This window comes from Aethalodelphis obliquidens, unplaced genomic scaffold (genome assembly GCF_003676395.1).
Source record: "Aethalodelphis obliquidens isolate GAN/ISIS:26980383/991018 unplaced genomic scaffold, ASM367639v1 scaffold70, whole genome shotgun sequence".
Taxonomy (NCBI): Eukaryota; Metazoa; Chordata; class Mammalia; order Artiodactyla; family Delphinidae; genus Aethalodelphis; species Aethalodelphis obliquidens.
The window spans coordinates 7,646,750-7,668,953 of NW_020838014.1; the positions used below are offsets into that span (position 1 = coordinate 7,646,750).

General features: G+C 44.7%; 1 protein-coding gene across 2 annotated transcripts in view; it reads right to left on the bottom strand.

Moving 5' to 3' along the window:
• Positions 1-1,933: 1,933 nt before the first annotated feature.
• NOTCH2 (notch receptor 2) overlaps positions 1,934-22,204 on the bottom strand; it is a 179,681-nt gene continuing 159,410 nt past the window's right edge. Inside the window, exons 23-34 of one of the 2 annotated variants that reach the window (XM_027090961.1) lie at positions 19,848-20,084; positions 17,128-17,240; positions 15,668-16,173; positions 13,995-14,342; positions 13,006-13,148; positions 12,593-12,803; positions 12,050-12,146; positions 10,402-10,570; positions 9,509-9,810; positions 8,553-8,700; positions 7,456-7,553; positions 1,934-6,524 (exon numbers count right to left, since the gene is read on the bottom strand). In XM_027090961.1, coding sequence (XP_026946762.1) covers positions 5,142-6,524; positions 7,456-7,553; positions 8,553-8,700; positions 9,509-9,810; positions 10,402-10,570; positions 12,050-12,146; positions 12,593-12,803; positions 13,006-13,148; positions 13,995-14,342; positions 15,668-16,173; positions 17,128-17,240; positions 19,848-20,084 — 3,755 coding nt within the window. In that variant the 3' untranslated portion in view covers positions 1,934-5,141. The other variant, XM_027090963.1, reaches the window with a different exon arrangement.

The following is a 22,204-nucleotide window of genomic DNA, read 5'->3' on the forward strand; positions in this document are numbered from 1 at the left end:
TTCTCCTCCAGGAAGCTGACCTGTATCAATGGTTCAATTCCAACAGACTCCTTTATTTTCAGACTTCAACTTGGATTCAGCAAATACAAAGTCCAGGGTGGAAGTGTGGTGGAAAATGAGATCAGGGTGTTCATTTCTTGGCTTCCTTGCAGTGAGAGGGCCTGGGGCTCACCATGCCCCTGGCAGAAGTCACAGCTCTCCTTGAGTTAACTTGTTCCAAAGGACTTCCTCCTTTCAGTTTCCAGTAACCCCTCCCAGCCTTCACGCCTTTGGACCGGGAAGTGGTAATAGATGCTGATGCTAATGAGGACTTTCTGCACTACCCCTTAGGTTTCCCCTACACCCCACACGCATTTCATAATTAGTTTTGATAAATAAGCCCTTCTTGAATTATCCTCATTTGAATTTGCCCACACTTTGCAGTCAGGACTTGACCGGTGCAGATGTTTTAAATGTGTTTTCTTAAGGTCCGTTTCAAAAGAAGGAAAAGTTGTATTCACTGTTTCACACACATTCACACACCTACAAACACACATACACACACACACACACTTCACACGCACCATCTCTCTCTTCGGGGCTTTTGCAAGCACCTGATTCATATTTCATTTTAGAAATACTATCACCAGGGAATTCCCTGGCAGTCCAGTGTTAGGACTCCGCGCGTTCACTGCCGCAGGCCCAGGTTTGATCCCTTGTCGGGGAACTAAGATCCCACAAGCCGCGTGGCACAGTGTAAAGAGAAAAACAATACTGTCACCAAACGAGGTGAATGACCTCAATATCGTGCAGCAAGCCTGAGGCAGTGTTTATTGTGAGAACTTGAAAGCAGAGGCAGTAACAGGCTTGTAGTTTGCCTATTGCCCATCACACCATCACAGTGTGCAGACATTAAAGACGGTTGGTCTATTATCATGTTCTGAGAAAAGAATTCACCCCCTCTCCTTGAGCTGTGAGGCCTTTTAGTTGCATGACAGGGAAGCCCAGTCCCTCCCCTGGTGTGACCATGGCCTGGGGTCCAAGTCTATTGTTCCAGCTGTGTGATATGGCAGCCCTCGGCCCCCAGCCCTGCTCTCCCTTCTTGCATTTCATGCCTAGGAAAGCCCTGCATAGTCCCTGCACGATCAAGCACTAGGTTTCTACACTTGCAGTTGCAGGAATAGGATGTGATGGACAGCCCAGATCCACTGAAGTAGGTTTCCATGGAGCAAATTTTTGTTGCCACAGAATCTGAGAGGCTCTGAGAAGCCAGCCTGTAGAGAACCAGACTTGGGCGAGACATTCCTTAGCTCTCAAATTCATTTTCTCTTTACACCATGTCAAAACCCAACATGAGGACTCAAGTGTGTTTTATATAAAATGATAACACTCAGGATAACCAGTATATGATATCCATTGTGTTTAAAATGCCATATATACCATCAATGTCAAGTATTTGTGTTCAAACATCTTACTGATGACAAGTAAATGTATGAATGAACTTGGTAACATTTATTATGCAAAATAATATGATATAGCTGTATATTTTAACTCTATACAAAATTTAAAGAGGAATAATATTGGAAACTAATGGTTTAGTTAATAGCACCATTGGTTTTATTAGTTATATCCCAAATCCCAATTCTGGCTTTAGCAAATATTCTACATTTCCACTGGAAGGCACTTTGTCCTGAGACATTGTCCATTTGTCACCAGTTAGTGCACAGTGAAGTAACTCAATCTTGTGATACTTCCTATCTGGCAGAAGCTTTCTCCTCAAAAGCATTTATTTATTCTCTGCCTGGTGAAAGGAAAAAAGACTAGTGCTAGGCTCCGTGGGATTCAGAATGAAAAGAACATGTTTTCTCTCTCAGCAATTATGACATCATAAGGTAAATCACTGCAAGATCAGCGATGCAAGAATGGAAAATAAAAACTGCAGTGCCCATTGAGCTTGACATGTAACGTTTTTTATTTTGTGATAAAAATACTTCCATATAAATTTCGTCTTAACTACTTTTAGAACGAAACTTTGAAAATTAAAAACAAATTGTGCATTTTCCTTACTACGTATAGTCAGGAATATGCAGTCATTTTACTGGTTATGGGTTTCTCATACAAACAGATATCGTATCACTTTTATGAGAAATGTACACAAGGAAGAAGCCACAGTACCAAGCAGTTATGAATGGGAGCCTCAGGGCATATAAACTTGTCCTCTCAAACAGTCATTATACATTCAGTATATTAGTTAAGGCCAAAATCCCAAAACCACCTGCCAACAGAACATTACACCTTTGGTTCTTTTTTATGCAAGAATTATGAACTAGCAAATTTAATAAGATGATATAATGGACTTGTGCATCATAGCTGACTGCTTACATAAAATCTTTAGCTCTCAGTCTTTCTTTCCCTCAAACCTCTCCCTCCCTTACCAATATGTAAGTCAGAAAATGACACTTAATACAAAAGAAACAAACAAATAAAAAACATATCCCCAAAGGCAGACAGAAGAGGAATCAAAGGAAGAATTCATAAAGATAAAACAAGAATGTGCGGGGCACAGAGGGTGACCTATACCTGGCATAAAAGTTGTATCCCATACAAACTTAGTCTCCAATTCAGCACCCATGTGAGAAAGTGATTCTCCATCTTACCTTCTCTTTTACTAGGTACTATACAACTCAAGTGTTCTCACAATCTAAGCAATTGATAAATTCTGGAAAGGCAGTGTCTTCCTCCTCATCACTGAAGCCTGTTGTCTGTAATGGCAGCTTTCACATTCATTTCCCCAAAACCCAAAGAGGAACAAGCAAGTTAGGCCTACGGTGTGCTTGCAGATGGAGAAGGCTACAAGGGATCAAGCTACTGGATCAGAGGCTGACACTCTGAGGAAGAGGGGCTGGAACGGGATGACGGAGAAGTGCAGATGTGTGGGGTCCACAGTGATCCATGTAGATAGGTTCTCCCCACCTGTGAATCAACAAATGCGTCCAAGGATAAAGAGTCACCATTTAGAATGATAAAATACTACATACTATGAAAGGGGCTGGTAGAGTTGCCGTGTGAGAGAATAAAATACAAATGAACAAACAATCTGCTTATATCAGGGAAAAACAAAAATTTTTTTTAATTCAATGAACTGGGGCAGGACTGGCAAAATCCTTTGTACAATTCCATGCGAACAGACACACAGGGTTTCCATACGAAGTCACAGACAGATAAATCAGGTAAATGGGAAGAACTGATGAATACTCCCAGGCAAGGCAGGAATGAAAACTATCGAAACCAACACGGAGTAGGCAGACCACCTATTAATATCTACAAAACGTCCCCAGAAGAACTAATTTTCCATGTGTCATGACATCATAGCACCGGGCGGAAGTAACAGTGTGGAGACAGGACCAGTTGTTAGCTGACTCAGGCAGAAGAGGAAGAAAAGTATTTTTCTCCTCTTTCTAGCGTTGGCTAGAATGCTTCGTCCTTGACAGAGGGTCAAAAAAGTTGCCAACACCACAAATACAGGAAGCAGACTCAGGTGAGATACAATCACAATCTGAACAGGAGGATGACAAGACAGTGAGTCTGTAATTGTCCATTATCATCTAGAAGGTGACTCTATGAAAGGAAAAGGTCCCTGATAAGTGTCCACATTAGTTCCCTAACAGAGAATCTCATGATTGCTTGAAAGGAAAAGAAATGGTAGCAAAAAATAGCAAAGGCTACCTCATAGTTCCTCCCCTTCCAACCTTCTTGTAAGCCAACATTCTATTTCCCACACTCAAACACAGAAAACCCACGTGTTCAGTGAGAACCTACTAGGTGCACCAGTAATCAGACCCTACAGTATGGAGGGAAGCTGGGTGAAGGGGCCTGGGATCAGAAGGAATGTCAGGAAGTAGAGACTACAGCCATCTGACTAGCGGAAGACGACTGTCACAGGGGGCCCTTGAGCGGAGGAAATTTCACTTCTAAGCAGCGAGGGAATATTGTTTGAGACATTTTCTTCTTGGAGATATGTGGAGGGGAAGGCTCAACAGCTAAGATGATCTTCATCTGCTGGATGTGTGAGTGAAGCAGGCCGAGCGTTCTAATATCAGGGAACAAATGTGTTTCACACTGGCAGTCAATGGAATGCTTGGCAGGGACGGGTCAGTGGGTAACCACTCCTTGCATGAGTTACCTTATCTCTTGGTCATTCCAACATTCCAAACCTTTGTCTGTTTGGGTTTTTGAAGGGCTCGTATTACCTACACTGCCAAGGATAAACCTTCACACTTACTAGGCCCACAAATGGAAAAAACAACAGATTCTTACTCTTCTTCCTGGTAAGGTTTGTAGGAATCCTGTATGCAGGCAAGAGAATTCAGGGGCAGCCTCTTGAATGGGGTCCTGGTCCCCTAAATGGGTTCAAAGAAAAATATTTTGCTCCCCTTCTTATTTTAGGAATGATATTATGTAGGAGAATGCACTATGTCCATTTTCTAAAGAAACATACTTGAAAGTTTTCTGCTGAGAACCATAAAAGTAAACCCCGTGAGACTCCTAGGGACACTGGGAAAAGAAGGCTGCAGGTGCTTTCCAGAGCAGGAATGATTAAAAGCACAAAGGTCCTGCCCTATAACATGCAGGTGGGGTTCCAGCCACAGAGAGGTGCAACAATTACAGCACCAAGTGAAGTCGAAAGACTTTCCAAGGATGAGAACAGAAGATAGGTCAACTCCGGCAGAATTCCAGGGCACAATTCCCAATAGGACTCTACTATAGAATCTTCTCATGGATATAGCAATAGCCCCCAAGGCTGAAAATACAGTCCAAGCTGCAAGAATGTCTACAACAGGCATCAATCTTGCTGCCCACAGTGAAGAGAGGAAACACGGTCCCAAGTCTTGTATTCATCTTGCAATTCCATGAACCTGGGCTCGATGGGCAAGAGATTACAAGGAGCCTTGTCCTTTCCCGGCTCCCAAAACCCTGCAGATACACAGTGAAGCTAATAAAATTGCTTCCTTTGCATCATCTACAAGATAAGAGCATCTCCTCTCCCCTGCCTCCGGAAGCTGGTTCCAGAGATTTCTTCATTTCTCTCCCGGACGACCTTCATTTGCTCCTCAGCAGCATTTACGATAGGAGTTCTGTCCCTACGCTGGAGGCAGAGTGTTTCATGCATAGACCTGCATGTTGCTGCGTGGTGGCTCAGACATGTGTGCCCCAGGTCCCCGCTGACCTCCTCCAGCACCCCCAGGAGTGGGGCTGGTGGTCACATCTGACCAGTCAGAAGCAGAGTGGGGGGATGAACTTGACCACTGGTCAGGAGACTCTGGGGATGGTGTCAGGTAGGGATGCTCACCCTGGAGGTGACCACTGTGACTGGGCGTTCTCTCAGCAGCATTGGAGGAGGCATAGCTATGCTGTGAAGGGGGTGTGGGATACTTGCCCACAGAGGCTGGAAAGGGATGGTAGGCTGGGAGAATGGTCTGAGCAACCTGCCCTTCCTGCTGGGGCATCATGGCAGTGGGAAAAGCCATACTGGGCAAACGAGCCATTTCTGGAATCTGATACATGGTGGGCAGGGTGCCTGCAACAGCTGGAGGGCAGCTGGATGGAGGCTGGGCAGCCCTGGCTGGTTGGGCAATGCTGCCTTTGGGGATTAGCTGGAAAGTCACGATGGGGGGCAAGGGCTCTCGAGGGGCAGGTAAATGCTTCCCTTCAGGCGGCCTGCTCTGGGGAGTTATGCCAGGGTGAGTGCCCTCAGCTGGAGCCATACCAAACATCTCGTTGTACTGGCTCTCATTCACCTCCACACGGTTCATCCAGTCCGCTGGGACAGTGACTGGATGTAGCCTACCCAAGCTCCCCGCACTGCCACTGCCTGGGGGGACAATGTGGTGGTGTGACAGCAGCTGGCTCACTGAGGGAAGCACAGTGTTGGCCCCGTGAGCCAAGGGCTGCATCTCATGAAGGTTAGAGAAAGACAGTGCATGCTGTGCATGGACTGGGGCAGGGGGGGCAGCAGTGGCCAACACGGGGTTGGGTGAGGCCTGTAAGATTCCGGGGGATGTAATCATCGGAGAGGATGTGGTATCAGAAACATATGTGTGAGGAGATTCTAGGGAATCAACGGGGGACAGAGTCACTGAGCTCTCAGACAACTGGCCCTTGTCACTCAGAGACTTCTTCCTCCTACTCCCCTTGGCATCCTTGGCCTCCTTGGCAAGGTTAGGGAGGCTACAGGGCACAACGCTCTTGGCATTGGGCCGTCTGGACTTCTTGCCCATCGGGGTGTGCTTCAGACTGAGAAAAGATCTGTTGGGTCCACAGATGACAGGTGAGAGAGCAGAAGTCAGCACGGTGCCCGGAGGGCTTGGGGTCACGTTGTACTCATCCAGCAGGCGCACAATGTCATGGTGCATGCGGTCCCGAGCCACGTCCCGGGGAAGACGATCCATGTGGTCTGTGATGTCCCGATTGGCAAAATGGTCTAACAGGATCTTGGCTGCTTCATAGCTCCCCTCCCGGGCAGCGAGAAACAGAGGGGTCTCTTCCTACAGAAAAGGCCCACACAGAGCACATTTTAATAACACTCTTGAGAATACAGCAGTGTCTCTCAATCTGTTTGTTAGCATCCCTTTAGACATTTTTTCCTAACTTCCTTCCCGCATGAAATTTTAATATCACAGATAAAGTGTATAACTACCTACGTACTGAAGGGATATCTGGACTTTATACATAAAGAAAGTTAAGATTATTTTACCCCTCCCCAAGAACCAATTTTGCCCCATTGAGTGCTACATCTCCTTAGTGGGGAACACGTGAGATAAAGCATGTCCCCAAGCCAGAAATTCACTTAAAAGAGTACTGAGCTTATCAAAATAGGGTTCTAAAAGGAATAACAGGTAGAAATAAGAAAGGTATGAGGGGAAGAACCTAAAGCATTTATAGAACTGGGAAAAATAAGGGAAAGTAAAAGAAAGCAGAGACAAAACATCTGAGAGAAAGAACTAACAGAAGGGAAAAGAGGAAATGAATGAGAGAAGATAAGATGAGCAAGAGAGGGGAAACATGACATAAAACTCAGAGGAAGAAAAGCAAACAGGAAAGCATCATGGTGCCCAAGAACAGGGGGGAAAAAGTATCAAGAAAACAAATAAGAACAAACAAGTGAAAAGGAAGTGAGTGTGAACAGAATGAAGACCAGAAGAAAGGGAAATGTCAAAGAAGAGAAAGGCAGAAAGGGCTACACCAAAGTTATTGACAGGAGAGCCTGATGCAGACTGAGTACTGAGTAGGCAGAGGGTCAATCCTGACACTTCCCTGGTTAAGCCCAATACAAGCACTCCAGCTCTCTGGACCAAGTTCCAATCTGCTTCCATCTTTGTCTATCCTTATCACAAGAGGAGCTACAGGAGAAAAGCGAAGGCCTTATATTCTGAGGCACTGCTGTGCCTGCCGTCCAGCTCAGAGCCCAGACTGTACCTTGTTGTCCTGCATGTCTCGGTTGGCCCCATTTTTCAACAGCAAAAGGGTCGCCTCCACATTATTCACAGCAGCTGCCCAGTGAAGAGCAGATTTTCCTGCAGGAAGAAAACATTTTTAGGGCTTCCCTGGTGGTGCAGTGGTTAAGAATCTGCCTGCCAACGCAGGAGACACGGGTTCGAGCCCTGGTCCGGGAAGATCCCACACGCCGCAGAGCAACTAAGTCCGTGCGCCACAACTACTGAGCCTGCGCTCTAGAGCTTGCGAGCCACAACTACTGAAGCCCGCACGTCTAGAGCCCGTGCTCCGCAACAAGAGAAGCCACCGCAATGAGAAGCCCGCGCACCCGCTCGCTGCAATTAGAGAAAGCCCGCGTGCAGCAACAAAGACCCAACGCAGCCAAAATTAAAAACAAAATAAATTAAAAACAAAACAAAACAAACAAAACATTTTTATAAGCAGACAGAGCAGAAGGACATGGCCTACTCTTACTATCGGGAAGCATCAGGATTTGTACAAGGAAACCTTGAACTTCTCAGACGGCAGTAGGAAGCCAGTTCTCTCTGGGGGCCCACAGGAAAAACCCAAGTATTCTATTAATTTTCACCTATTCTAGAAATACTTCAGTACAGGCTGCCTTGCCTCCAGAAGACCTCTAAGTAAAAGGATCATCTGTCTATGGTACCACATCCCTCACATGGCAGAATCTACCCTGTCACACACTGAAGGCAATAACCTTATTTATTACAGGCCAGAACGCATAGTTAGAATATCTCACAACCCTCACCTCCACAATGAAGTTGGCTCTCATATCCTCATCTCAAGAGTGGTATGCCTGGGAACGTACACAGGGAAACCTTCCATAGACCTGCTTTGAGATCTGAGAACCCGCACCAAAAATCCCTTCCCAGCTTCATCTACGGACCTCCCACTGTCTCAGATCTCTGAACTCAATATGGTAAAAGGAAGAATGAATGACTGAATGAATCTTCAGTGGATTTGGATGTGGGACAGCTCATTAAGGATCGTGCAACAATCTTCCTCCTCAGAGGCTTGCTTTGCAGGTAGGAAGCTGAACCCCTGCTTCTCATCCCTACCGTGGTCGTCCACTGCATTCACATCGGCTTGGCAGTTGATCAACTCTGCCACCATTCCCTCCACAGCTAGGCGGGCAGCCAGGATCAGGGGTGTCGTGCCATCGTTCATCCTGGCATCTAGATCAGTTACTCGGTTGCGGATCAGTATCTAGAACACGAGAAAGCACAGAAAAGGGAGTCACCTGGATACAAAAAATAATGAAGCTAAGATAAGAAATAACAGCATCAGAGCTGAGGCTACACTGTAAGTCCCTGGAGTACAGGGAATGTCTTGTTATCTTTGTGCCCACGGTTCTACCATGGTCAGTCAGTAAATATTTGTTGAATGCATGAATGAAGGAGTAAACGGATGAACGAAAATACAAGTAGGTGCTCAAGCTTTACAATGGCTATGTAAACTAAGGTACTTCTACTTTCTAAAGCAAAAAGAGGGATGTGGGAAAATACCACAACCTCAGTTATGGTGTCTAGGTTAAGATGATACAGCATGCCTCCAATTTCCCCATCAGGGTAGAATAATAGGGCATCAGGGATACATTATGAACTCATGTCAAGAAACCCGCCAAGGAGCAGCTGGAAGCCCATATGGTCAGACATATCTAGAGGGAGAAGCTGACACTAGTCAGAGGCTTCATAACAGGTATCACTCCCATCTGATCTTTTCATATGGGAGGCATTTTGCCACGTCAGAAACAAAACAACGCTAAGCAGGGATTAACAATCAGAAGACTGGTGTTATCTGCTGTTGGCTCTATGGTTTCCTGGCTGTAAATGGTCAAGTCTGTTTGCCTGCCTCCCTTTTCCTGCTTTCCCTTTTCCTTTCCAGCAAGCAGGACTCTATCATCTGCCTTATTCTCTCAAAGAATCATCGAACAAATGTAATGGGATGTTAAGTGCCTTAATAAAGGGAAACTATACTAGATCCATAAGGAACCAGCTCTTTCCATGTTCTTTACCTGGAAGACACCTTGGGCATCAGCTGCCACGGCAGCATGGAGAGGGCAGCGGCCCATGTTGTCCTGGGCGTTGGCATCTGCACCTGCATCCAGGAGGCGCTTGGCAGCATCGGCCCTCGAGTAGCGGGCTGCAAGATGCAGGGCCATCTCACCAGTCCGGTCTGTCTGGGCTTGGAGGCTGGCACCCTGGTAGACCAAGTCTGTGATGATGTTGGCGGAAGAGTCCTCTGCATCTTCATCTTCATCACTCATATCTGAGCTGCCTCCTCGGAGAGAAGCCAGCATCAGTGGGGTGCACCCATCTAGAGGAAGGGAAAATTCCAGAAAGTATTCGAGGAGGGGAAGGACATTAATGGTCCATTAACCCTATTGTTGTTCAATGTGAAGAAAATTATTCTTTTGTGAAAAAACTCTGTGATTCTTGTGGTAATTGGCAATTGACTTTTCCTGGATAACATCCTTTCTGTAAAGAGCAGCTATTCTCTACGTTAAACAAGCTTTCCTGTTCAAGTTCCTAAGTGCTATGTTATTTTAAACTGGACAACTTTTAAAAATAGCCAGTATTAATAAACGATGTGCACGAAGGTACGAACTAAACAAATTCTCTATCCCTCTGCTTTGGAATATTATTTTTTTGTCCTACTAAAATCTATCCCAAATAATCAGTCTGTTTGCTGTCGAGCATGCTGTATGTGAAGCAATGAGAAATCCTTCCCTCTTTCCTCATATAAATTCATAATTTCTGCAAGCCTGTGTTCCTTAAACATTCTCAAGCCGATTTCCAATCTGTGAAGTCAGAAGGGAGCATATCACCAAGTGGGACAAACACAGGGATAAGGTGGAAGCCAGGGCAGGCATGCACAACGAGAAAGGGGAGGCTTGCAGGTGCTGACCTGGGCCGCGGACGTTCACATCCAGCACATCCACCTCCTGCTCTGCCTGCGGAGGAGTGAGAGCCAACGACGGTGTCCTACGGATATCTGCAGCTTCAAGGTGCTGCTGTGTCCATGGCCGTCGATCGATGGGATCGTCTTCTTCTGAAAGTAAAGCCTCATCTTCAGCCTGAAAGGAGAAGACAACTCTCCCTATCAATCCGGCCCACGCCAGGAGCTGCAGACAAGGAGCTAGTCCAGAGTCTCCCATCACTTCTAATCTCCCACCCAGTATTCTCTGTCCTCCTATCGAACCTTCCAGATTATTATCCACATTGGCTTCCCACTGCTCTCATGATGTGGTTCCTGTTTACCTCTCCTGCATCATCTGTACCACTCTCCTAACCTCCCCAATCCCATACTCTAGGCTTCAGCCTTACTGCGTCACCTATACTACCTACCTAACATGCCATCTACAGATCCCCAAAGCACCATTTTCCTGCTTCTGGGCTTTTGCCTATGTTGTTCCTTCAGCCTGCCATGGTCTCTCCCAATTCTTTGTCTGACTAACTCCTGTCTACCCTTCAAGTAGAAAGCAGACTCTAATTCCTCTTGTTGGTCCTCCAGAGCACCCTCTGCTCACTCCTCTTAACTGAGCATGTGTTAAGTATTTACATGGCACTACACGGCAGTTTCTACCGCTACCTGAAAGGTTCCTCACAACAGAGAACAAGCCTTGCTCACGGCTGTCTCCTTGTACCCTGTATTTAACCCAGTGCCCAGCACAGAGCAAGCATTCAGGAAGTATTTATTGAATACTATTATTATTATTATTATAATTTTAAAACCTGCTGCCCTTTATGAAGTATTTAGTATGTGACAGAAAATAGGGAAGGCAATTTACACGTATTGCTGTATTTAATCCACACAACTCACAGAGGAAAGAATTATTATTATTTTCCCTATCTTACGGATTAAGGTAATTAAATACAAAGAGGTTAAGTAACGTGCCAGAGTTTTGGACTTGAATCCAGTTCTGACTATAGCTAAAGCAATGTTCTTAACTGTCATGGTGTACTTCACGCCTGTACTCCTCAAGCATTTATCTCCTCAAGCTGATTTAGACCATCCTTGGATACATGCACATCCCAGCCACGTATATCTATGGGTGAATGGTCTCCTTTTTCATGTCAGACTCAGCCCACTGTTTACCTCTTACTTCTATATGGCTTTAGTTTCCAGGGCTCAAGCTTTGAAGCCTCTGAACTCAGTGGTCATTGGCCCTCTTCCACTGATTAGTTCCACCTTCCCTTCCAGAAGGAGAAGTACCCAGAGAGGATAAGGGAGAGATCTAGCCATGAACGAAATTGCTATTTACACACAGTAGTCCTTATTCAAGTACCATCAGCATGACACTCGAGGAAGGAAGCATCTTTGTTTTATTATTTTTAAAGAGTTCTTTTTGAAAAACTTACACAGGTAACCCAAGGCCATCAGTGACCTAAAGATTCCTGCTTTTTCAGACAACCTAGGATAGCCTCTGCCTGGGCAACATGTAAAGAATATCACCCTTTTCTCCCATTCATGACACTCTAGATAGCAAAGGACAGAAATACGAAAAGTGAGCAGATAATGGATAACAATGGTGGTTCTACCATGGCTAGCTTACCTTGGCTTTCTTTGGCTGGGGCCCTTCATCGTCGACCCAATGTTCACTCGTTCCAGAACCAATTAGGTTAGCCTCTGAGACTTGCACTGAGAGATTTCTGATGTGACGGAATTATGAAGGTGTAAAATAAGGGCAGATGTTATATCATAAACGAACATAGAAGTTTTCAATACTTTTTCTACCATCACACACTCTCATGGCTATAGTCAGACTTTCAGGGCCTTTGGCCCAGGAAAAATGGGTAATATTACATCCCATCGCCTGAGGAAATATCCTTTCCTTTCCCACTTATCAAGAGCTGACAACAAAAGTGTGCCGGCCTCATCACAGAAGCTGAGGACCACTGTGATTATATGTACAGAATTGAAGCATCCAGACACTTATTTTATAGCCACTCAGTAGGCATCGCGAATCATGGTCAAGCGTAATAACACAGCATGGCCAGAGCTCAGAATATAAAATCATGATTCAACAAGATCTGATTCTCCTCTTATCCATGCTCATTATTACTGTGAAGGGTAGCTTGTTGGCAGACTCCCTTACTTCAGCCCCACGGCATCCTGTCCCACTGGCTCACGACGTTTGTGATTGCTGGAGTCACGGCGAAGGGTGAAGCCTTCAGGCAGCCAGAGGGAGCCATGCTTACGCTTTCGTTTTGCCATGATCACCCCCAGCAGGATAATAAACAAGACAATAACAACAGCAACAGCAAGTAGATAGATAAGCTGGGTGCGTTTTGGGGTCAGGGATTCACCTGAAAGTGCAGAGAGACAGGGAAAAGTGATGAATGAAACATCCAACTCTCAGTATTCCCCCTACATTCCTTCAGAGAACAACTCTGACCTCACCAGCCTTGAGAGAGAGAGAGCCGCACATTGTAAGCTATGCCTTGTTCTTTCTGCCCGCAAGTGACACCTTCCTCCCCATACTTTCCCCTTAATTCCAGTGCTACTCACTGACAACGGACACAAGAGGGTACGACAGGGTCCCCTGGATGGCGTGAGACGCCAGAAGAGCTGCTGCTGCATCCGTATTCTTGAAGCACTGGTCTGAGTCTTGGACACACTGGCGGTTGTCGATTTCCAGGAATACCTGAGAGCTGTGGGAAGCCGAGGGGAAAGAGGTAGAAGGGAAATGGGGAGAAAATGGAAGGGTGTCAGTCCAGGAATCCGAGTTGGAGAGGGTGACATGAGCCTTCTTCCTCACGCTCAGCCTCAGGCTCTCCACCTCTGGACGCTGCCTCCAGAAAGATCTCAGAAATTAAGATGCTGTCCATCTAGATCCCAAACACTAATTCTCACTCGGGAGATGTCTCGCTATCCTTGGTTTGGCTCAGTCTAAGCGTTCCGACTTAGGCAACATAAGACAAAGTGAGAAAATGGGGTGAAGCTGTCTTTGGTGGGCTTCTCCTACCCGTTCCAACGTACTCAAAGGTACATAGAGCCACTCTAAAAATACACCCCTGCCCCTAGTTTTTGTTCCTTACTCTCCTTTGTCTCTGCATCTGTACTTCAGCTAGCTATTGAATTGAACACTGTGAGATATACTAACAATGTGGTGTGTGAATGACAGAACATCTGCAGAACATCACCACTGTCAAAGAGACATAAATGAAGGGCCTTGAAAAGAAGGCCAGGATTAATACAAAGAGGAGTCATTACTAGAGGGATTTAAGGTAACTCTGGCAAACGGTTAGAGAGTCTAGCACTTGAGGGGCCATCCTGACATCCTGCCCCCCACTTGCTCCAGCCCACTTTTCAGGATCCCCAAATCAAGGCAAACCTTTAGCACTAACGGTAAATACTGGGATCATGGGCTTGTGTTACTTGGTCTGGCTGTTCTTTTTCTGACCTTTCATTTTTATAGTTGCAGTTATGACTTCTGTGTATCAAAGCGCTCAGCTTGATAAAATTAAGCTTTAAGAAGTTCAGAAATTTAAAATTACCCAGCCACTTCCTGTTCTTGATCGCCTGGAAGGGACCTGCGCGCCAATCTCTGCTTCTTCATGGCAGCTGACTTTTCACCGTAATAGGGGTAGACCATGAGGTCCCCCTGGGCATCCCGTTTGATGCGTAGGTTGGTGTGGAGCAGGGTGCCCAGTGCACGCAAGAAGCTGCGAGCATCCTGGAGCAGCTGTTCAGGTGGCATCAGCACCACAATGACCAGGGTACCCTCTGCCAGGTTTTCTGGCCGGTCAGCAGCACAGTCCAGCCCATCCCAGCCACACTCCTCACTGTTGCATCCCTGGTCACAATGGTTGTCTTTGAAGTGGTCTGCACAGTATTTGTCATATCTAGGTAGGGGGAGTCAGAGGAGGAAGAGAACAAGGTAAGGGTCTCAGACCAGACCGGAGCTCTATTTGATTTCCCCTAGGAACTAATGTGGATTTTCCTACCCATTTTCTATGGCTCAGATTAGATCCCGAATGTCCCATGAAGCCTTCTGTGACTCTCCTATCCCTGTCTTCTTAGAGTATATATAGTCTACACCCCTTAGTGTCAGTGAGTGCTCTCTGAATGAGAAACAAAACTGTACTCACTACACTCATGGGTCCCCAGACAACTCATAATCTTGTTAAATCTACTTGGTTCATGCTTCCTTTATTTTTCTTTTATCCATTGCCTCTAGGCTTTCAGAAGTACAACATGACTCTAGAGAGTGCTTCCAGAAACTGGATAGTAGCCCTGTACCATCAAGAGATGCTATACAGTGGACCATGTTGATATGGCCCAATTCTTTTCTAGTCAAGATTGAATCCCAGCTCTGGAAGGTATAGATGGGGAGCAGTGTGTCCCACACAGGATACCAGATCTAATTTGTACAGTATCTTTCAAACACTGGGGAAAGGAAATTGAATCCCAAAGCCCGGTGATGCAAAAATCATTTTATTTCCACTCTCCTCTCCTCCCCAACTCCCATCCATTGATGGTTCCACCACCTAGTAAAACATGTGCCACTCTAGCTCAGGTCAGGAGTAGCTGTATGTGCTTTGGCAAGTTCTTGAACCTTCTAGGTCTCAGTTCCCTCACCTGTGAAAGGCCATGAACAATACCTATGCCTCACAAGGTTGGTGAAAATTAATCAGAGTTAAACTAAATGGGATGACTAAATGGAAAGTCATTATGTAACCCACAAAGCCCCCTGTAACTGCAAAAATGAAGACCTGGAGGGTTAAGTTGCCTAAGCTAGCTTGCGCTTCCTGATAAACCTGATGGGGAAACCCTGTCTTAGGGAAAGGAATGGGGCAAACAGAGAGAGGTACAGACCTTTCCATCCATCCTGCAGGCAGGTTATGTGAGAGGCTGCCTGAGAGTGGGTAACAACACTTCCAAAAGTTATTTCCCCCAGGAGGTTGTGAGAGCAGCAGGCGAGGAAGCAGAGACAGGCAGAGAGAGGGCGGCTGTGCAGTGAGCATTCCTGCCCCTCTGTCAGCAAGGGAGAGCACAGGGCAGCGTGCGCTGGGACAAGGCTGACACCAGGAAGGAGAGGGCCCCAGGGCACCAGTCCGAAAAGCAGAGGCAGCTTGGGCTGAAGCACTGGAGTGGTTAGGAGCAACAACAAGAAACCGAGGTATGTTAGTGACAGTGTCCCTCAGTTCTGGGGACCCTGGATGCTTACTTGCACGTCTTGCTATTCCTCTGGCATTCAAAGTTGTCAAACAGGCACTCAGCCGTGTTGCACAGCTCATCACACTGGTTGTTGATGTAATCCCAGCAGGGAAGCGGGGAGGAGCAGTTGGCCCAGGGGTTCTCCATGGTGAGGGAACAGTCACCCCCATCCCACTGGCAGGCATGGCTGTTGCAGGCCTCATCGCAGACGCCATCCCGAGCTTTGTCGGCACAATACTGGCTCAGACAGGTGGCAGGAGGGGTGCTGGTGGGAGCTGTGTAGAATTCACAGTGGCTGCCCCAGAACGGCGGAGAACACTTGCAAGAGTAATAAGGAGGCTGGCGCTGAGGGTAGCAGCTGCCCCCGTGCTGGCAGGGGCTACTGGCACAGCCTGAGTCGCAGTCCTGGGGGTTGGGGCAGAAGCAGCGGGGTCCTGAGGCTGTGTGCACACACTGCTCCCCTCTCCTACACTTCACTTGTCCACAGCTGCTCTGGCATCTCGCCCCAGAGAATCCCTGTGGAAATCAGTGAACGAATGAGAATGGCAGGCTGACTCTTGAGGGCATGCCCCATTTTCCCTCCCAACCCCCTCTCTGCCACACCTCTAGGGAGGTAAAGGCTAGACCCTTGGCTAAGATCCCTCCATGTAGCCTCCTGGACCAAGTTCTAGGAAGAGACCTCTTCAAGTCAACCTATAGGTTAGGGCTGGCGGTTCCATAGGATGAATATAGAATTTTCCCACTCTAAGAGCTCAGTTCTAGAAATGAAGTCAACAGTTCATGGTAGGATAAGAGTCAGGTGACACCGTATCTATTAGCACCTTTCCTAAGCGTCATTAGATCACTCATACAGTGACTTTATAGGGGAAAAACCTCACTTCAGAGTATTAGGTGTCTAAAAAACTTTCCTATGCCATTTCGTTCCTGGCCTTCTCGCTCAGTCCAGGCCAAGGTTACTGGACAGGTTTCCTTTTGGTACCTCTCCACACATAGTGATCTGTGTTAGAGAGGTGTTAGCCTCTGGCAGTAGCAAAAGTGTTTGCACAGCAAATGGCTAACGTTAGGCTTCCTTCTAGTTGAAGAAGCAGCCTGCTCTCAAATAGTCCCCGCCAAGGAATGTGAGCAGGGTGGCATTTCCAACCAACTCTCTCCCCATCTGGGCAGTAAGACTACCCTCCAGCACAAGACCCAGAAGCCAGAGACACCAGCCCTGATTTCAAGGGAACATTCTATTGCCCTTGGTGCTTCTGAAGATTGACAGTCACAGATCAGGGAGCTCACTGTTTCTGGAAGTATTGTAACAGTTCTAAATGGAAAACTGAAGCACTTTCTCCTAAACAGGCTAAAATCAAGAAACGTCCCCACCAAGATAGTTCCCCACAGAGCTCGGAAACACCAGGTTTAATCTCAGCTTCGTCACAGACTGTGTGGAAGAGAGCATCCTCCTTCAACAGGCAACACGGCACTCACCGGGGGACAACGACAAATGAAACCATCGGGCATGTTGCTGGCCACAGCACAAGTCCCTCCGTTCAGGCAAGGCATCTGGGGACACACATCGACGAACGTTTCACAGTGACGACCTCAGAGTAGAAAATGAAAGGGTGTTTTAAAAGGCAGAAGTAGTAACTGCAAGTTACAGAACAGAACACTCCTGGGATGTGGGCCAGTCAAAGGATTAGAGAAGGAGGGAGAGGTATGAGAATTAAGTTCTAATCCTAAGGGAACAAAAGAGGATGAGGAAGGCACTCATTGGATCTCAACATGCGTGGCCCATCACCGACTCAGGGCAGTTCCCTCCTCTGTCTTATCTACAGTAATAAGCACATACGTGCCTGAATCGACTCACAAAACAAGAATCAACTCACAAAACAAGACTCACAAAACAAGATTTTTTTTTTTTAAAAAATGACTAATCCCTCCAAAAACAAAAAGGAAAATGACATCTAAGCTTTTTTTGAAGGCACTTTACCTTTCATGAGTCAAAAGAAACATTCAGCAAAAGTGTTCACTGCATTTTAACACCGTCTATTCCATAAGAGAGGCTACACCAGACCAATACATCTAAATGGTGATGAACATATACACACTACTATATATAAAATAGATAACTAATAAGGACCCTACTGTATAGCACAGGACACTCTCTACTCAATACTCTGTAATGACCTATATGGGAAAAGAATCTAAAAAAGAGTGTATACATGTATAACTGATTCACTTTGCTGTACAGCAGAAAGTAACACAACGTTGTAAATCAACTATACTACGATAAAAATTAAAAGAAAAAAACTAAGAAAAAGGGTGATTTGCAGTTTATAGCAAATTTTCATCAGTGATGTCTCTTTTCAATCATTTTCTAGCCTTTCTGTAACCTGATTGGCACTGTTTCAAAACACAGCTTAATATTCCCAGAGTTAATGATCTCTAGGCACAGTTCAGTTCTACAACAGAAGGTATCCTGAGCCCACTGTTCCATGACAAACTGAACTAAGCAAATGAAATCATGGCGGGGGCGGGGGACATGGGGCAAGGATTCAGGCCCCATCTGGCCTTCAGGCACTTGGAAGGGAAGAGATGGCTTTAAAAATTAAAATGAAACTAAAATAGCAGTAATTTTGGCCAACCAGAATAATGAGGCAGGAGTTACAGATGTTTGTTTCTTCAAATCATAGCAGCAAACAATAAGCAAGAGCAGCCACCCCATTTGCACGGGGCTCAGGGACTGATGGTCCCTCGATGTTCATCTCAGCATCAGCACCCCACCATAATCGCCATCAATGAGTCAAAGGGTTTTTTATTCACAAGTGTAGAAGATTTAGAAACACCACTTCCTGACTAGGGGACCCCAATTCAAGGTGGCCTCCGTTCCTTCCTTCATCTAGTTCCTTCTTTCTTTGTAAGAGCTTATCATCATTTCCAAATAAAGGAAGCCTCAGAGCTAATGAAAGGAACAGGAGTCAGTTCTGCTCTTCTGGCTTCTCAAGCACATCATGACCGATATGAGACTACAGACAGATTGTTCATATTCTTTCTGTCCAGTGTCACCTCGAAGGCATGATGTTCATGATGGATTGTTTCTCTTTTGATAATGTACCTAGGTATCTTCTGTATTTCAAAATCCATCCCATTTTTAATAAAATTCCCAAGTTCTTAAAGGTAGCACATCTTCAACATTGGAAGGAAGAATGTCTGGATATAATAGGCTCAGAATGTAGCAGAGTCCAACTTGCCAGACTATTAGTAAGTAGACTACTGCAGACTCTCATCTGACTCCCAAGGAATACTTCTACAGCATAAGATTCGGATGGACCCCAGAAGTGCAAAACAGATTTCTGAGTATCTGATGATACTGCCATATTTAGACATAAACAACTATTTTAGCTCCCCAAAGTCACCAAGCTGCCCTCCTCCAGAAATAATTAGCGAGTGTCTATGATAAAGTCCCTATGCTGAGGCAGGACTTGGTCATCTTTATCATCTGTGATGAACACAGCCAAGTCTTAAGACGGCAGGTCATACTTGCGACTTCTGAAGTTTTCCTTTTCAAACCCTCATCAACCAATTTTGGTTAAATGCACCCCAATTTGGATCTACTCCCTTTAAGTGTCCTAGAAGACCCTAAGCCTCTCTGGATTCCCACAGAGGTGGAAAGATCACAGTGGCAGCGACTACCCAGTAACTCAAGTCACTACATGCCAAAGGAGGCAGGGTGATGAAACCAGAGTTAGATGTAAGGTTCCTGAAAACAAGATGTTATTTTGCTCAGATGAAGAGTTCTGGAGATGGATGGTGGGGATGGTAGCGTAACAGTGTGAATGTCCTAAACACCACTGAATTGTATAATTAAAAATGGTAAAGATGGTAAACTTTATGTTATGTGTATTTTACCTCAATTTAAAAATGTTATTTTGCTCAACTACTCCCAACATTCTATATATTTTTTTTTATATTTCTGCTACAATATGATATAATGAATGTATAACAAAAGAGATAGCATCTCTCAGGAATAGCAAACATCGATGGAGCACAGACCTAAGAAAAAATTGGGCCCTTGAATTAAGCTGGTCTAGTTTTTCACATATGAGAAAAGCTTCACTCGGGTCTGGGATGTGTCATACAGGGCCCAATTTCCTCACTAAAATCCCCCTCCGAGGCAGAGTGGCTGGGGAGGCTGGAAAGTCGCTCACCGGTAAAGGCACTGCGGCAGACACACAGGTAGTCGTTGGTAAGCTGTATGCAGTCTAGGCTGCCCTCAGAGCTGCAGGGGTTGGAGAGGCACTCGTTGATGTCCCCCTCACACCGCTCTCCAGCAAAGCCAGGCAAGCAGCGACAACTGTAGCCCCCAATCCTATCCACACACTGACCGCCATTAAGGCAGTGGGGACCCCTGGCACAGTCATCGATGTTCTCTTCACAAAGCAGGCCTGGACGAAAGAGAGGAGAGAGAGAAAATCATGACAATCCTTGGAACGCTGCTTTCCAGCAAGGGAGAAGCACCCTTGTTGGCACTTTCACAATTAGTCAGGCTACATTCCTCAGTCTGCGGTGGGAACTTTTAGGTCAGGCAGGGCAAAACACACTCTTGATCAAGGGCAGCTGCTATCCTCTTGGTCAGCAGTAAGGAAAGAATGTACTCAGGGCTTCACACGTTTTCTCCCACACAACCGAAAGAAGCAGCTCACTAGGTAGTAGCTAGCATTATTTCCATTAATTTATTCATTTTGATTCAAAATATAAAAACAGTTAAAAAATAGCAATAAATAAATAAATAGATTACAAGTAAGAATTGGAAGAATTCTTGGTAAGAATTGGAAGTAAATTTTGAGTGACGTAATTGACTTTTCCTGTAAAATAGTATAAGTGCACTAATATCTTGTATTGAAAAAACAGAGGGGAAGTATCCTGTGGAGAGCTCAAAGGTTATTCCATTTAAAACAGAACTCATTCAATGTGCTGTAGTTGTAAATGAGCCATCAAGCGTGAGTATCCGTAAATATTTTTGAGAAAGAAACAAAAGAAATCAATGACTATTCTAGAAATGATTTCATGATTAATTCAAAAAATTGCAAAAGAAAGGAAAGCAGTTCTGTATTCCTACCACTTGTAATAGCAAGACTATTGGAAAGAAAAGAAAAATGTAAGAAAAGCCCTCATTTTCAATAGCAGTAGCAAAAGATAAAATACCTAAGAATAATCTTAACAAGAAATGTGCTACACCTACGTGAAGGCTTTAAAACAGACCTGAAAGGCTCAAAAGGAAACTTGAATAAATGGAAAGACATTATGGTTTGGTTAGGAAGACTCCTCCTCATAAAGATGTCAGTCTTCTTTACACAAATTCATAAATTTAATGTGACTCCGATAAAAATACTAACAGGATTTTTAATAGACAATCTGATTCTAAAATTATATAGAAAAACAAACTATAACCACAGCCTGGAAAACTGTGAAAAAGAAGACCCTTAATATTTAAAGCAGAGAGGCATTGATAAATTAATAGAATAATAGAACAAAAAGGAAAGCCCAGAAAAACACCCAAATACACATGGGAATTTAGAATTTGATAAACGTGCCATCTCAAATCACTGTATGAAAGATCAAATGTTCAGTAAATTGTGTTGGGACAAATCAGTAGCCATTTGGGAAAAGTTCTCCAGTATTCTAGTACTTGAAGAAAATATGTGAGAATTCCTTTATAATCTTAGAATGTGAACAGTGTTGCTGACTAGGATTCAAAACACAGAAACCATAAAAAAATCCTGATAAATTCAACCTGATTAAAAATAAAAATCTCTGCATGAAAAATCCCCATAAAGAAAATTAAAAAACAAAAAGCAATACATCGGGAATATACTTATATTTTGTTTCATAGACATCTGTTCTCTGTAAAATACTAAGATAAACAACATAACAGGAAAAAAGGATACAGATATGAACAGAGAAACCATAGAAAAAAGAAAACCAAATGACTCTTAAATGAGAGTATGTCCATTCACATTGAGGAGAAGCCCATAGGTTTGCTCATACATTGCAATTCAGTAATATCAACCAAAATTACAAATGCACATATTCTCTAATCCAGCAATTCCATTTCTGAAAATTTATTCTACAAATACACTTACACACATGCCAGACAATTCACATTTCTATCATTAGGGCACTGGTTAAGTAAAATATGGTATGCCCATAAAAGGGATTTCTGCAGAATAAAAAAGATTAAGGAGGTTCTATATTTTGATATAGAAACATCTCCAATTAAGTTAAAAAAAAAAAAACAAGTGCAAAATACTGTGTCTAATCTATCTTCAGAGTAAGAAGTGGGTATTAAAAATACCTTTGTCCTTGGCTTCTATATACATAAAGAAACTCTGAAGGATACATTAAAAAAAAAACTCAAGAAAGATACACAGAAAACTAAAGAAAAGTGGTGTTTACTTGTTTGTGAGAGAAGGAGAACTAGGTATATGGGAAAGAGATTTTTCACTGTATGCTCTTTCTACGTGTGTGTGTGTGTGTGTGTGTGTGTGTGTGTGTGTGTGTGTGT